Source organism: Pelophylax lessonae (assembly GCF_965119305.1).
Source record: "Pelophylax lessonae genome assembly, chromosome: 1".
NCBI lineage: Eukaryota > Metazoa > Chordata > Amphibia > Anura > Ranidae > Pelophylax > Pelophylax lessonae.
Window position 1 is genome coordinate 498727194 of NC_138768.1, and position 17680 is coordinate 498744873.

The window sequence follows — 17680 nt, forward strand, 5'->3', positions numbered from 1 at the left end:
CCGCGCAAGAGAAAGATAAGCCGTTCAGAGCTTCTGGAGGGGCTAGGAAAGCCCTGGGGAAAGCCTAAGACCAGTCAGTTCGGTGCTGCGGACAAGTCCTCTTCAGCATGAAGGGGTGCCCTCACCCGTGTCTGGGATGGGGGGACGTCTGCGCTTCTTTCAGGAACCCTGGACCTCCTTAGTTAAAGACAAATGGGTTCGCAAACTGATTTGTTCAGGGTAAAAAACTGAATTTTTGGTCCCGGCCGGGAAACAGGTTTTTCCAGTCGACTCTTCACCTGTCTCCAGAGCGTTTGAAAGATCTTCGGAAAGCTGTGCAGGACCTCCTGGCTCAAGGAGTGATCGTGCCGGTTCCTCCGCAGGAGCGCTCTCAAGGTTTCTATTCAAACCTGTTCACAGTGCCCAGAAAGGAGGGCAAGGTGTGTCCAAACCTGGATCTCAAGGCTCTGTACCGCTTTGTGCGGGTGCAGAAGTTTCGAATGGAGTCCATTTGGTCGGTGGTGGCGTCCTTGAATCAGGGGAATTTCTTGGCCTTCCATCGATATCAAGGATGCGTATCTCCAAGTCCCCATATTCGAGGGACATCAGCGATTTCCTCCGCTTCGCGGTGGCAGAGGAGCACTTTCAATTTGTGGGGTTACCCTTTGGTCTCTACCTTTTTCCAAAGTCCTGGCCCCTATGCTGGCCTTGTTACGTCAGAGAGGAATGTCAATTTTGGGATATCTGGACGATCTCCTTTTGCAAGCAGACTCTCCTTCGGATCTCTTGGACAATATTTCTATTACGGTTCAGACCCTTCAAGAATTTGGGTGGACGATCAATTTAGAGAAATCTGCTCTGACGCCATCCATACGGGTCACCTATATGGGGCTGACTCTCGACTCCGCTCTAGCGAGGCTCTTTCTACCCTTGGAAAAGCTAAAGAAGTTGCAAAGGGCGATCAGGGTGCTGATGGAAACTGATCAGTCCTCCCTGCAGGCCTGCATGAGGGCCCTGGGTCTGATGGTGTCAACCTTCAAAGCAGTCCCATTTGCTCAGTTTCATTCCAGGTCTCTGCAGAAAGATTCTGGCAAAATGGAATAGGGACCCTCGGTCTTTGGACCAAAAGATTAGTTTCTCACGAAGTCGACCCTATCCTGGTGGATAGTCTCCTGCTCTGTGTCAGGGCAAGTCCTTCCTGCCACTGTTCTGGACGGTGGTCACCACGGATGCCAGCCTGTCTGGCTGCTGTGGAGTGCTGGGGAAGCTCTGTGTCCAGCGGACTTGGCCGTCAGAGTCTTCCTTGCCGATCAACAACCTGGAGTCCAGAGCGATGAAGTTCTGCCTGTTCTCTGTATGAACCGGTTACATGGTTCTCCGGTTTGGATACAGTCGGACAATGCCACGGCTGTGGCCTACGTCAATCATCAAGGGGGCACCAAGAGTGCCCTGGCGGCCAAGGAGGTGGCCGAGATTCTGGTATGGGCGGAAGCCAATGTTCCAGCTCTTTCCGCTGTCCACATCCCGGGTGTGGAGAATTGGCAAGAGGATTACCTGAGTCGTCAGGTGTTGGATCAAGGGGAATGGTCCCTTCATCCGGAGGTGTTTCATCTCCTGTGTGCTCGGTGGGGGACTCAGGAGGTTGATCGCGTTGCGTCTCGCCTCAACAGAAAAGTCTGGAGATCCTCTGGCCGACGCCACAGACGCTCTGGTGGCTCCTTGGAGCCTCTCCCCCCCCCCCCATCCCCCCCGCTCATACTCCTGCCGAGGTTCCTTCGCTGTGTGGTGGTGGAAGGCATTCCGGTCGAAATGGCACCAGTTTGGCCTCGGCGGTCTTGGTACTCAGACCTGGAAAGACTGGTCGTAGATCCTCCATGGAGACTTCCTCTGTGGGAAGATCTGCTGTCTCAGGGACCACTCTTCCATCCTGCTTTACCGTCGCTGGCTTTAATGGCTTGGCTGTTGAAAGAAAGGTGTTAAGGGATAGAGGCCTTTCTGACTCAGTCTACTAGAGAGCTGAGTGCCTCTTGGGCTTTTCGCCACCAGGCCTCTGTTGTACAAGTTTGTAAGGCAGCGATTTGGTCGTCTGTGCACACCTTTACAAAATTCTACAAGGTGAATTTATTGGCTTCGTCGGATGCCTCTTTTGGCCGCAAGGTTTTGCAGGCTGCTGTTTTGTAAGGGAATGTTTTTTGTTTCTCTTAGGGGTCTTTGACCTGGGTGAGCTCCTGTTTGGTTGAGGTTCATGTTACCCAGTGGTCTTAGTTTATCCTTGAAGTTTACGTTACTTTCTGGTTGCGTTCTTCCCTCCCCTCATGCCTATACTGCTTTGGGACGTCCCATTCAGCTAATGAAGATGGAGGCTGCGTCTGTCAATGGACGATAGAGAAAATAGATTTTACGGTAAGATCTTAGAAAAATATTTTCTCTGAAGTCCATTGACACCCGCCCCTCTGATGTGGAGATGTTTTTCCTTCCCTGCTAAACTAAACTGGTTTGCTGAGCAGAGGGTGTGTGTGTTATGCATGTGGGGATGGCCCCGTAGGCGTAGACTTTTTCCTGCCTAGACTATTCCTGCAGGGGGCAGCATAACCCATTCAGCTAATGAATTTGGAGGCTGCATCTATCAATGGACTTCAGAGAAAAGGATTTTATGGTAAGATCTTAAAAAATCTTATTTTTGGAGTCTTTCCGAGCCCACTTTCTACTGAAAATGGGTCACAGGAGTACAGAATGGACTGTGCTTCTATGACCCATAGAAGTCTAGCCAAAAAAGCTTTGGCCATACTGCTCCTTTTAAGATAATCATGCACTTTAAAATTATAATACTATAGTCTCTGTTCCATTTCTTTTGTCTTTTGTGGGGACCTGCCTTAATAATCTATGCATGCTTGTTGATGAAGCTCAAAAAAATGTACAGCACATTGCATAGTCTGATTTTGTTATTGCATGGCCTGCTTTAAATACAATTCTCTTTGCTGTTTCCTAGGTCCAGCACAGTCCGGTATACTTACTGATAGGGAAGTCGTGAGCTTGTTCCTGCATTTTACAGTGAACCCCAAACCTCGAGTGGAATTTATTGACAGGCCAAGATGTTGCTTGCGAGGGAAAGAATGTAATATTAACCGTTTCCAGCAAGTAGAAAGCCGCTGGGGTTACAGTGGCACTAGCGACCGAATAAGGTGTGTGCATTATATACCTTAATTTTGTTTCTCTGGGGAAAAAAAATTTCCATGGTTCTGTCTGCATTATTTCTTTGCAATATAAGGCAAAGCAACAGGTTTGCTTTAATCAACCCTTCCCAGAAGGATGTATTTGTCTTTCCTTTGCTTTTCTAACACTCCTTAAACCCGGACTGCTCCTGGCATTCAAAAGGAAAGAAAAAGTTGCAAAGTAAACCTATGGCTTGAGAAGGATTAAACTAAACCTACCTTTTGCTGGGGAGAGATTAAAGTGGAGTTCCACCCATTTTCGTAACTTTACATGTATGTAATCCCCTTTAAAACGACTTTTACCAATGGAAACTTTTTGTTTTTTTGCTAGTAAATACCTTATTTTCTTTATTCCTCCTCTCCTCACTTCCGTGTCCGATCGGCGATGACGTCATTCGGCGATTCGCAGTGTGTGCTCGGATGTATTCCATGCCAGAAATCTCACAGTATTACCCAGGAGCTGAGCTGTACTGTGTGTATTGAGGCCGTGACCTGCCCCGCCTCCGCCCCGCCTCCTCTCAGTGAGTTGTACTTTATGTATTGTATTCAGGCCGTTCTGTGCCCCGCCTCCGCCCCACCGCCTCTCAGTGAGCTCAGTGAGGATATAATGCTTTCAGTCCTCGCTCACTGAGAGGAGGCGGGGCAGAGAACGGCCTGAATACAATACATAAAGTACAACTCACTGAGAGGGGGGCGGAGGCGGGGCAGGTAACGGCCTCAATACACACAGTACAGCTCAGCTCCTGGGTAGTACAGCGCGATTTCTGGCATGGAATAACATCCCAGCACACACTGCGAATCGCCGAATGACGTCATCCCGATTAGACCCTGAAGTGAGGAGAGGAGGAATAAACAAGAAAATAAGGTATTTACTAGCAAAAAAAAAGAAAAAAAAAGTTTCCATTGGTAAAAGTCGTTTTAAAGGGGATTACATACATCTATGTAATCCAACGTATTAAAAATGGGTGGAACTCAGCTTTAAAGTAAACGGTTTTTCCCAGCACTGGCAAAGCAACATGTTTAATTTACAGTAGTTGTAAAGTCAGAGGGTTTTATCTTAATACATCTATGCATTAAGAGAAAAAGCATTCTGTGTGCAGCAGCTCCCTCAGCCCCCTTAATACTTACCTGAGCCCCATCTAGATCCAGAGATGGTCTAGGAGTGTCTCGGCTGCCTGGAACTCCCCTCCTCATTGACTGAGACAGCATCACGGCACTATTGGCTCCCACTTTACAATCAATTTAAGACTTATAGGTAAAAGGACAACCTGTTATTCTTTACAACCAATAAAGACCCAGTAAAAGAGCTTACATTAACCACTCCCCCGTCCACTGTAAGTTATTTTATATCTGTAAATACGAATGTGTTAAACGCATAAAAAAATCTGGTAAAGTCCATAAGAAAAAACATGAGAAGTGCTCTTGTGCAAAAAGATCATTTATACTGGTGTATCAACAAAAATCCATATTTCAGTGTGAATAGCGAAATATTCACACCCAAAAGTGCACATCCAACTGTTAAGTCGCTTACCAACTACTCTGACCCCGATATGGGGGTCTTGCTGCACTTTATCCCATTATCCCCATGGTATGAATGGAAATCAGGAGCAGGACTCTAGGATGGGTTACCATACGACCAGGATGTTCAACAGTGAGCTCAGCAAAAGGGAGACACAGAGGAGGAACTCAGTGTAGTAATTAAAAGTCCAGGCTTTTTAAAACAATCACATGCAGACACCCCAGGAGGTGTGATTAAGTCACCGCGGTAGCAAGGGAGGAGCAATAGCACAACACGTTTTTCATTATTGTGTACAATGTTTGTGGACATTTTGTGAGTGCAGCTGTCGCTGAGAAATAACTTTCTACTATTTTAGTGACACTTTTTTGCGTAATTAATTTTTTGATTTAATATATATAGTATATATTTATACATCCACGGACAGGAGTGGTGATATCACGATCATGGCTGCAGCTGGTATTATTTTAGAGCAGGTGATGGGCTTTATAGCTGTTCAGATCGCTTTTATAGACGGGAGAAGGGGTCCCAATGCCTTTACTGATTAATCTCCCAATCTCAAACAGCACAGCTATGTATCTATGCCCTGGATCTGTCAAGATGGTTTTCACCGTACACTGAGGTGTGTTCTACTCAGCAATATGGACACCCCTCTGGTCTACACAGAGTACGTTGCATATATTGCCTTTTGCATTAAAGGTTTCTGTAGGGCCACCACCTTTACCATTGGTCAGATGCATCTCCTGGAGGGATACAATGTGAGGCCTGCTTGAGTGAACACACCCATGACATTCCAGTAAAATAATGTAAGGTATCCACCATTTAACATTGTGTACTAAATGAATGTGCTGGGAATAATGTTATGTTATTAGTTATAGCCTAAAAACAGTGAGACGTTTCATATGGAAATCAGAGCTTCCTCTAAAGGCCTTAATGAGAAATGCTTGTTCTCAAACAGTACAGAGCATTGCCATAGTGTAAAATTATGCTGTTCGACAACATGCCAATTCAGCTACCCTGCTGTTTCGGTAATCTGAACCAACTATAACTTCATATGCAGCCTATACCCTTAACAGTTACGCAGGAAGACGAGGGATAATGCCTGTGTTACAACCTGTCACCACTCTAGCCCATCAGCACAGGTACCCTGAATTATAGAGAGGTCCTGTTGATTTTGTTGATTTAAGGCAGGATTTTAGACTGTTTGACATTGTGTCTCTCCCTTTTCATACCCCTGGCTGTAGAGGGACACAGAAATTATGTAGACTTTTCTTCAGTAGTGACCCTTACAATTCCTATGCAGCCTCCTATAACAGAATCAGAATTCAGCCCATTTTCATACCTGAAAAACTGCCAGATTTAGTATGTAAAGGAAGATGCTTTTCTTCTGAAGAAAAAAGCTTTTGCAGAACCAAATGCAGAGGTGGCTTTCTGTGCTAAACTAAAGGGTACCATGTTGGTCCTCCTGATATCAGTGAGGTGCTTTCCTGCCTTACCTTAGAGCAGCCAGGGTCAGACCACCTTAAGGTCTCATGCACAACCATACTAAAACTACCCATACCACCTAGTTATATAGCTAGTCTGGTTTAAATGAAAAAAAGGCACAGTTCTATACAGTTCAACCAATAGGAAAAACACGTACACCCTCCATATACACAATCCTGTGCTCACAGTTGATAGAGGAAGACAAATAAAACCTTTCCTGGTAATTGGCTCTTAGTCAGTGTTATACAATAATTGCCCTCACACCTCCCAAATGCTTTGTTCAGCAAAATCCGGTTGAGGAAGTGGTTTAGGAAAAAATCGTCCCTTATGTACCTAACCATTTCTTACCTGAAAGTAGAACTATAGGCAAAACTTTTTTTTCATAATGGATAAAGCCTGAATGGGTTATAACCCATGTATGGTTTATTTTTGCCATCTTTGTCCCATTGGGGAGACTTTTTTTTCCACTTCCTTTCCCATAGCCAAACAGGAAGTGAGTGGAAAACCCTGCAAGTTAATGGAATTTCTTAGGGACCCCCAGGTTACTAGGTGTCCCCATAGAAAGATTTCCCCTCTATTACTTTTCTGGGGATAACCTAAAATGTGGCCTTTTTTTTTTGCTTTGTGATAATGGTAAACAAGACAAATAGAGAGGGGGAACAGATGGCAAAAAAAAAAAAACCTGACCAATATTCTAATCCTTCTCCCCTCTATCCAAAACCAAAAAAAAGTTTTGCCTTTAGTTCCACTTTAACAAAACCTTTAACAGTCTGTTGCAGATGTTCCTGTTTGTAAGGACCCAGTGGGCAAATGGGTGGAAGCCTTCTTTAACCTCTTGCTTTCCCTCACTGGTCCTGCTATGCTACCTGCTGTTGGATCCACGCAAGTCTGCCAGACACTAGCTGTGCAGACTAAATCCACTGCCTGGAACCCTGTATCTGTCTCAAACTACTACCACCTAGCTCATTTTCCTTTCGCCCTATGCTACTGCATAGACCACATGGCAGATACGCTTAGCCAACCATCTAGGATGAGTGTCCTTTCTGTTACATGCAGAGGATCTTTTGGTTGAAATACTGGTTGTTGGAACTCCTGTGCAAGATGGTGCCTGAGAGGATGCCCTTTGACGGGGAAACTACCGTACCTGGTCATGGAGCCTGACTTTCTCCTGTAGTGTTCGTAGTAGATGTCCCAATGACTTAATAGACTTAATGCTTTAATATACCTTTCTTTCGGTTCTTCCTACCTCAGTAGTCATCAGGAGTATCTTTGAGGAACTTTTTAAGGGATTTCCAGCAGCTTCCAAATGGCCCTAAAAGTTGTGATAATTATATCTTCTCAAGTGATTTGAGCCCTTCCAAAGGCACTTGGAAGAAACCTGTCTATTTAGAGCTGCTCAATAGTTTGGCCTTAGAAGTGATCCTCCTCTGCCAGAGACCATGTGACCAATGTTTTGAGAATTTTATGTTGACTGTTTTTGGCCACTAATAAAAACCCAGTTTAATAAGCTATCTTTTGACTTGGAAATAATTGAAATAATAGAAAAAATTTAATAAATTGTATTCACCTTTGTCCGCCTTAAACAATCATACTTGAGTGGCTGTATATATGTATGTGTGTGTGTGTGTGTATATATATATATATATATATATATATATATATATATATATTACACACACAGTGCCTTGCGAAAGTATTCGGCCCCCTTGGTCTTTTCAACCTTTTTCCACATTTCAGGCTTCAAACATAAAGATATAAAACTGTAATTTTTTGTGAAGAATCAACAAGTGGAACACAATCATGAAGTGGAATGAAATTTATTGGATATTTCAAACTTTTTTAACAAATAAAAAACTGAAAAATTGGGCGTGCAAAATTATTCAGCCCCTTTAAGTTAATACTTTGTAGCGCCACCTTTTGCTGCGATTACAGCTGTAAGTCGCTTGGGGTATGTCTCTATCAGTTTTGCACATTGAGAGACTGAAATTTTTGCCCATTCCTCGTTGCAAAACAGCTCGAGCTCAGTGAGGTTGGATGGAGAGCGTTTGTGAACAGCAGTTTTCAGTTTACAGATTCTCGATTGGATTCAGGTCTGGACTTTGACTTGGCCATTCTAACACCTGGATATGTTTATTTGTGAACCATTCCATTCTAGATTTTGCTTTGTTTTGGATCATTGTCTTGTTGGAAGACAAATCTCCATCCTAGTCTCAGGTCTTTTGCAGACTCCATCAAGTTTTCTTCCAGAATGGTCCTGTTTTTGGCTCCATCCATCTTCCCATCAATTTTAACCATCTTCCCTGTCCCTGCTGAAGAAAATCAGGCCCAAACTATGATGCTGCCACCACCATGTTTGACAGTGGGGATGGTGTGTTCAGGGTGATGAGCTGTGTTGCTTTTATGCCAAACATAACATTTTGCATTGTTGCCAAAAAGTTTGATTTTGGTTTCATCTGACCAGAGCACCTTCTTCCACGTGTTTGGTGTGTCTCCCAGGTGGCTTGTGGCAAACTTTAAACGACACTTTTTATGGATATCTTTAAGAAATGGCTTTCTTCTTGCTACTCTTCCATAAAGGCCAGATTTGTGCAGTATACGACTGATTGTTGTCCTATAGACAGAGTCTCCCACCTCAGCTGTAGATCTCTGCAGTTCATCCAGAGTGATCATGGGCCTCTTGGCTGCTTTTCTGATCAGTTTTCTCCTTGTATAAGCTGAAAGTTTAGAGGGACGGCCAGGTCTTCATAGATTTGCAGTGGTCTGATACTCCTTCCATTTCAATATTATCGCTTGCACAGTGCTCCTTGGGATGTTTAAAGCTTGGGAAATCTTTTTGTATCCAAATCCGGCTTTAAACTTCAACAACAACAGTATCTCGGACCTGCATGGTGTGTTCCTTGTTCTTCATGATGCTCAGGTGGATTCTATTTATCATCATTAGTCATTTAGGTCAACATTGGATCATTCAGAGATCCTCACTGAACTTCTGGAGAGAGTTAGCTGCACTGAAAGTAAAGGGGCTGAATAATTTTGCACGCCCAATTTTTCAGTTTTTTATTTATTAACAAAGTTTTAAATATCCAATAAATTTCGTTCCACTTCATGATTGTGTCCCACTTGTTGATTCTTCACAAAAAATTACAGTTTTATATCTTTATGCTTGAAGCCGGAAATGTGGCAAAAGTTCAAGGGGGCCGAATACTTTTGCAATGCAATGTGTGTTTGTGTGTGTGTGTGATATATATATATATATATATATATATATAAAAAGTGCTAACAATTTTTAATACGCATGCACCGAGTAGCTTTCTCTATGTGCCTGAATGAGATGGTAGTTCCGGTTAGATGCAAAATTTCAGGAAATAGTACACCTAGTCATTTTCATGCACACAAAACCAATATAATACAAAGAGGGCCTTTCCAAGCCCTGTAACTGTGTCCCTGGCATCTGCAGCCATAATCCTGGTATAACCATTTCCTGTCCACGACATATATGTGTGTGTGTGTGTGTGTGTGTGTATATCTATATATTTATATATTATGTTAGACAGGAAGTGGTTAAAAGCGCCATTAAGGTAAAAAATATTAATGCACATATTTTTGCAGAAAGGGTCCCCCCCCCCTTTTACAAGAGCCTGCAAAGCATTGCACCTGCGACCAGTGGATCGCAAGTGCAATGTCAGCCTCCTGCAAACTCTTCCTCAATCTTTCTGACTGTATCTCCGTAAGGGCTTTCAAATAGAAAGCTGGAGGAAGAGCGAATGGACTACGAGCACACTGATTATACTTAGCAACAGGTAAGTATTACACTTTGTTTTTTTTTTTTGTTTTTTTTTTTTTTTTTTTTTTTTTTTTTTTTACGTCTTTGGCTTTTATTATTCCTTTAAGGAAAGCTGTTGCCCGAGTAAGGCATTTTCAGTTGTTGCACATTGAACATAGAATGATTACTGCCAAATATTGCAGATACTGAGGATTTGCTAAAATGTAGTAGTAGTTCTGTCTTTTCTAGTCTTTCTTGATTTATTCAGTAAAATTTTTAATATTTGTTAAAATGTGTCTAGTTCTCTGGTATTCAGTTTTCTGTACGGTAACTTTTTTTTTTTTTTTTTATTTCTTCGAAATTTTAGGTTTTCAGTTAATCGAAGGATATTTGTTGTTGGTTTTGCACTGTATGGCTCAATACATGGTCCCACTGATTATCAAGTAAATATACAGGTATGTTGATTTCAATCTGGTGGCATGCAGAGAAATCAGTTTTACCAAATTAATATATACTACTTATATTAATCATATTAAACATCGATAGGGAAAATGTATTTTCTCTTTCATTCATCGACAAACACAGAGCTCCATAAATCCATAACTACTAGGTTATATTGTCTCCTCCAGGTGTAGGACTAGGCAGAACAAAAAAACACTTGGCTACGCCAATGGGCCGTCCTCAGCTTGGTATATAACCCCCCCTCTCTGCTCTAGGTAATCAGTTTTAATCTTTCTAGTCAGATGTAAAGACCTAGGCTCCTGGGTGGGATCTCTCGTCCTAGCATTTTTTTTTTCTCTCCTTCCTTACTTTTTTTTTTTTCTCGGGAGATCTACATTTAACTGCCGTGCTGGGTGACGGGCTTGATAATCTAGATTCAGTGGTCCCCCCAGCCCAGCCAGCGAGCGTGTGCAGACCGCAGCTATGTGCTAGGTCGGCCATGACATGGCCTCACGGACAGAGGCTGTCCTGCGAGTTAAACATCTCACAGGGTCGCATATGACCGGGCTTGAGTCGGAGTTGCAGCAGTCCCTTGGCCGACAGTTCCCTTACTTTGGTGGCGATGAGTTCTGTCTGGAGCGTTACCTGCACCATGGAAGGGTAATTACAGTCCCCCCCTCTCCCTCTACGCGGGTAACCTCCAGGAATGGTCGGATCTGCCTGCAGGTTCCCTCCTTCCATCCTTAAATCCCTCAGTGAGCTCTGCTTCCCCCACTCCCTTTCCCCCCTGTCTGGTCCTGGAGTCTGATGGAGCTCCCAGGGCAGAGAATGCAGCGGAGACCCCTGGGGTCTCCTCCGCTATCCTTGCTCTGTAAGGGTCCTGGGATAGTGTGTGTCCTGCCCTGGTAGTTTGGAGGGGTCCCAGTGTAGGAGACCCCTAGGTGCATGCCCTACTGTTTGCAGTGTGGGTATAGTGCAGGGTGGTCCCAGTGCAGAGTGGTGTGGGGTGCAGAGTGCACAGCGAAATCTCCCCTAATGTGTGTCCCACCTTTGGGGGGGGGGGTTTCCTGCAGAGGGTGTATCGTCGCAGAGGGAGCAGAGAAGATCCTGGCAGCATGCTTCGTCCATGTCTGTCATTCCTGCCTAAGGTAGTCTATATTTTCCATTTGCATGAAGATATATTGTGTTTCCTTCCCTGTGTTCCAGGCCGAAACATCCTGAGGAATTTGCGCTACATGCGGAATGTGGCTCGGGTGTATTTGGCAGCCACAGAGTCTTTTTGGAGGTCAGACTCGCTGTTTGTGATTGCGGATGGGCCATTTCCAGATGGAGCAAACCGACAGTGACTCAGGCCTATTATATCAAGGGTCAGATTCCTCCTTTCCCTGTAAAGGCTCACTCTACTTGGGCGCTTAGTGCTTCTTGGGCCTTCTGTCATCAGGCATCAGTGGCACAGGTTTGAAAAGCGGCCACTTGGTCGCCGGTGCACACTTTTACTAAATTCTACAAAGTGGATGTGTTGGCATCTGCGACTACTTCTTCCTTTGGCTACAAAGTTTTGCAGGCTGCTGTTAAGAGGGTATGTTCCCTCTTTGGGGGTGTATTCAGTCTCGGCTTCAGTTTTTTTTTTTTTTTTTTCTTTTTGAGCACCTGTTTGTCTATTGTGTTTAGCCTTGGGATTTTTGGTGTCCCACCTCACATGTTCAGTACTGCTTGGTGGCGTCCCAATAGTTCTGAGTAATGGAGAGCTGTGTCCATCAATGAACGAAAGCGAAAAAAGTATTTTTGTACTTTGCGTGAAATCTATTTCTCTGAGTTCATTGTCGCACACAGCACCAACCCCTCTATGGAGTCTTTTTTTTTTTTTTTTTTACTTCTGACACTGCTTGTTACTAAACTGAAGGCCTGTAACAGAGAGGGGGATGTATGCCACTTAGGACTGCCCATAGGCGTAGCCAAGTCTTTTTTTTCTGCCTAGTGTCCTTCTCCTGAAGGGGGCAATATAAGCCCATGGTTCTGAATAATGGAGAGCTGTGTCCATCAATGAACTCAGAGAAATGTATTTTACGGTAAGTGCAAAATCCTATTTAGTGAAAAAATGCAGATTTTAACCTGTAGCTGTAGAATATATAAGATATAAAGTATAACCTCAGAGCAGCTTAATAACAGACCTTTTTTGGTGTAAAAGTCTGTCCAGTCCATTCAAAACTGTTTTGGCGATTAATGTTTAACTATACAATAGAGATCGACCGATTATCGGCAACACCGATATATCGGCCGATATGCACTTTCCCCGATATATCGGAATCGGCCCCTGAGGTTACCGATATTGATGATATTTATTTAGGGGAAAGTGCATGTACCGGGGTGATGCCTGCAGCTAGAGGCATCACCCCGGTACCGGTGTCCATAGCTGACAGTCGGCTGACTTGTAATGACAACCAATGTGGCACAGAAGCCGCTCGGCTATCATTACAAGGAGTGGGAGGGGACGTCTCCCCTCCCCCTCCCACCGCCTTCCACGGCTCATCCAGGTCTCCTGTCCCACCGGGAGACCCAGGCATCCTAACTCCACCGCCGCCGCCGAAGAGAAGACCCAATGTAGCATGAAGATGTGTACCCGTGAAAGCTGGTATCCCTGCCGCAATTGCGCATTCGCCGATCTCCATGTAAAAAACCCAGAAGTGGTGTCATGACATCACTTCCGGGTACTCGGCGCTGAATTAAAAACTTGACGTTTTTAATGCTTTACAGTGCCGAGGAGGGGTTTGGGGTCTTTTAGAAGAAAAAATAAACATTTTTTACATGTCTGAAAATATCGGCCGATACCGATATCCGATGACCAATATATCGGTCGATCACTACTATATAGATGTTACTTGTATCTTCCAGGGACTCCGGTGGCGAGATCTTTCTGGAGCTCAGGTCTGCACACATACTGCTGCAATAGAAGTCTTATAGCCCCTGTTGGGATTTTTTATTTTATATAATGAAGAGTGCAGCAGGTGAAATGACAAAACCCCAAGATGGTGAAGAATACCGCACAGTCCAAGGTGGACAGCAGGGAACAGACAGGAACTGTGGCAGGGTGATCTCACCACTGGAGTCTCCAAGAAGTAGAACAGCCCAATGTGTGACTGAGCCCACTGGATTTCGTCTATGAATGAAAAATAATTGAGTAGACTGCCCTATTAAGCCTACTAGAAATGTAGGTACATAGAGAATTGGAATTAATATATAGAAATAGCATTTGGTATAACATTTGTTGACTTTCCACAGTGCCACCATGGCTAGAGTGAATATAAAATTTTGTTTATGAATTTGTAAACATGGCTAGTACCTCTGTATGTCTCAAGGTCTGGAAAAATGTAAAGGAAAAAAGATAATGTACAGATATTCATTAAAATGACTGTCACTTTGGGTGTGACCAGCATCCAACATGTAAGCAGCATGCACTGAGCTCTTGATTCAAGCTGGCAATCCAATGCTGCGATCCTGCACGTTCTATACAACTCTTCTGGCAGCTACTTACGTCGGGAGACTCAATGGACCAGTGGTCTCTCATCCTGGTCCGAATCGGGCAAGTGGTCAGAGGAGAGCTAGATAAATTCACCTTGAAACCCGGACAAAATGGCGGAGACTCCTTAGCAGTGCACAGCAGCAGGGTGCAGCTGAATGTTCAGAGACTGGAATGTCTATAAACCGCCCTTTAGATCCAAATCTTTCCTGCTTGCTTCTCCTCTGCTATAGATGGGGGAATGGAACTGGAAGTGGTGATGATGCAGGGGATAGTACTGAGCCTACCCTTAGAAACTAATGAAAGCTATGCATCTGTCAGGCCTTCCTAACAAAACAATTTGACACTTAGTCGATCTATCGCTGGTTAAACGTAATATGCAAATGCTGAGGCATCATATGGCTAATGTTGAACAGAGTATTAGTGACAAAGATAGTCTTCATCCTCTTTCTGCTAACTTTTGGGTCCTTCAGAGAGACTTTTCAGTTCCTGTTGCTAAACTGTGTGATCTTGAGGGGCGTGGCATGATGGCCGAGCGAGTGGTTCGCTAGTCCCAGAGCGCTGTGAGTCTTCTCCCATCCTGCCGTCCATCCTGCACCCATCCACCATCAGGTAACACCACCTGCCTCTTTGGGACTCTGTGCTCCTCCTGAACCGGTAGCATGGTTAAAATAGGGCCAAATAAAGTGCACACAGCGGCCGGTAAGCTGGATAAAATCTTCAGGAAAGGTGTCGCCAGCGATCTCCCTCCCTTGGCAGCTGCATCCACCTCGCTCCAGCCACTGGACACAGACAGATTTGTTCCACTTCTCTGCTCCTGGCTTTCCCTGCAATGCTCAGCTGCATGTGGATTCTGCTGTGCATGCTACACACTTACGTTAGCCTGATCTCCTGCTGAACCAACTTTAGCTCAAATGATGTCAGCCATTCAGGACTGCCAAGGCTACATTGACTGCACGGATGGAGACCATTCACATTGACTTTTCCCTACTAAAACAGGATACTCAAAACTTGCGGGACCGCACTGGGGCCATGGAGGAATGCATCAGTATTTTGGAAGACACCATGGCTCCCATTGCTACCACTGTGTATCCAGTAAGCTCCAGGCCAAAGTGAATAAAATGAAAACTGGTCCTGCCTCAACAATTTGTTTGGGATTTTCTGACAAATCAAAGGGGGCCAAACCATAGCAATTCTTACTCACCTGGCTGAAAGGGACTCTGGGCCAGGACGTCATCCCTGTTTCCTTTCCCATTGAACGTGCACAACGCACCCCTCCTCGACCTCCTCTGGCGGTATTGCCCATATCAACTTTCAGGACAAGGTGGCTATACTGCGGGCTGCAAGACTAAGGGGTGAACTTTGCTTTAATAGTCAAGTGATTCATATCTTTCCGGACTTCTCAGCCCAAGTCTAACGTCAGTAAATTTCCTTCACTACTGTTAAAGCCAGACTACGGGAACAAGATGTCCAAAACTCCATGTTGTATGCAGCGAAACTCTGTCATCTCCGCAGGCAAGTTTATTTTTTCACCACACCTGCAGAAGCCACCTACTGCATATATGAGACCTTTGGCTACACGCAGCGTTCCCGCAGGCGCTGAATGATGTTTACAGTTTGCTTTGCCATTATCAACACCTGCACTGTGTGGTATCTACATTGACACCAGCTCCTTTTATCTGAGATGTTATACAGACCTTCATTGGTTTTACGTTCATTCTGTCGGTTCACCTTAGTGCTATGAGGAATGATGTTCTTCTTGGCCATTCTTTCACCCCCTCCTCATCCTGACATTACCCACGTTGTCTTCTGAGCATTGACGCACACGAGGACGGCTTTTGCATCTGACATTTGATCTCTTCAGGATTGTTGCAACATTATTTTGCAACTTATAAGGAGGGTAGGCTCTGATGTTCTGCTCCCCACTCCTACTACCGCCATCTACAGATGATGCCAGCATCACAGGTTTTGTTCACTCACCCTTTTTGTTTTGGGGCTCTCTGTATTTGGGATGGAAGAGCAAGGTGGATGGGTTGGGGTATTGCTGTGCTTCTGTTTTTTTTTTTTTTTTTTTTTTGCTTTGTTTTCTGTTACTGTTGGTTTTTGAATGTCTGTGCCTCCCTTACATCTTTTACCTGCCTCTGCCAGACACTTTTGTTGAGAAATGTTGGGTACCCTACATGGTATCCTACAAATGCTGATCATTTTATTCTTCACAGTTATGGCTAGTAATCTAATGATTGTCTCGTGGAATGTGTGGGGTCTTAACTCACCCTGGAAACTGTCCCTGGTCTTTTCCTTTCTTAAAAAATACAAACCACATATAACATGCCTGCAGGAGACCCATTTAGTATCCTATAAACTACTTGCGCTCCAAAAAGGCATGGATTGCATGCTATTTTAATGCTACCTATACCGCCTACTTCTGAGGAGTCTCAATACTGCTAGTCAAGTCTCTTCCGGCTGAAATTGTTCGTGTTGAAACAGACCCGGAGGGCCATTTTGTCATCCTGTATAAAACTGTGATTTGCAGCGCTGCTTAAATTGGTTTATAAATATATCAATACAGAGGACGATGTGTTACACATCGAAACGCGTCTAGTGATTGGTCGAGCGTATCACGTGACCTCCGGCCGGTGTAGTGGATGCTGCGGGAGCAGCCAGCCGCCGAGCCGCTCTCTTCATTCATTCACCTTTTTTTGCATGATATTATACTATGTTTGTGAGTATATTCCCATTGTTTTTCCAATAAACACCCCCTTTTTAAACGATCTTCACCATGAATGACTCTCTTTTCATGAGGACATCGGGGAGGAATCAATACTCACAGAAATAATTATACATCAAGCGGAGAAGCAGGGCAAAACTATCCTTACATGCCTGAAAACTACCATCTAGCGGTGAGTAGATAACCAAAGGGGGAGACCCCGAACAAAGCACAAATCAAGCACTTTAGCACCTGTATGAGTTCAAGTGAAAAGATTCATCACGGCAACACGATGATATAATGGACATTGAGCCATATATTTATTTTCACCAATACTACAGCACTTTATGAGTTTTATGTATTGTATTATTTATTTAATTTATATGAAGTATTTCATTATTCTATTATTTTATATGAATTTTTGATATATTTATAAACCAATTTAAACAGCGCTGCAAATCACAGTTTTACACATTTCAAAAGAGCACCCAGCACTTTTACACTGCAGCTAGCAGCTTTTTACACACAATTCACTAGTATATTGTTGCACTCAAGCACTTTTTCCATAAGCGCAGGGTCCTCTCAGTCTCACATTTTGTCATCCTGTCCATACAGATTGGGCGATCCATCTTCAATTTAGTCAACCTCCTACATACCCCCTCCCTTTTCTGCTGAAATTTAGACAATTACGGTACCTCATTCACCCTTGATTTCCCCAGGGGACAGTTGTGCACCCTATTAAGAGCCGTTTTGGGGATGAGGGGAAAACCTTTCAGACTCTTTTTAGATTGGATCCAAGTTTGACCTCACAGATGTATGGAGATGGAAGCGTCAAGATGCTAGAGATAGTTCACTTGCCACTCAGACTCCTTTCGTGCAATGTCTCGCATTGTTCTGACTTTTGCCACTTCTATTACCCTTGCTCTTATTTCTACTGCCACTATACTGCCTCGTAGCATATCTGACCATGCACCACTCTGGTTAGAGATTATTATCCTACCCTCCCATTGTCCACCCTTGTGGCGTCTAAATTCTCAATGGTTAGAGAATTAAACAATTTACA

General features: G+C 44.1%; 1 protein-coding gene across 3 annotated transcripts in view; it reads left to right on the forward strand.

Moving 5' to 3' along the window:
- LOC309568163 (BTB/POZ domain-containing protein 2) overlaps nt 1–17680 on the forward strand; it is a 285622-nt gene that overhangs the window by 195089 nt on the left and 72853 nt on the right. For all 3 annotated transcript variants that reach the window (XM_082273789.1, XM_082273788.1, XM_082273787.1), the window contains 2 exons: nt 2969–3161; nt 10320–10407. In XM_082273789.1, the coding sequence (XP_082129915.1) occupies nt 2969–3161; nt 10320–10407 (281 nt within the window). The remainder of the gene's footprint in view (nt 1–2968; nt 3162–10319; nt 10408–17680) is intronic.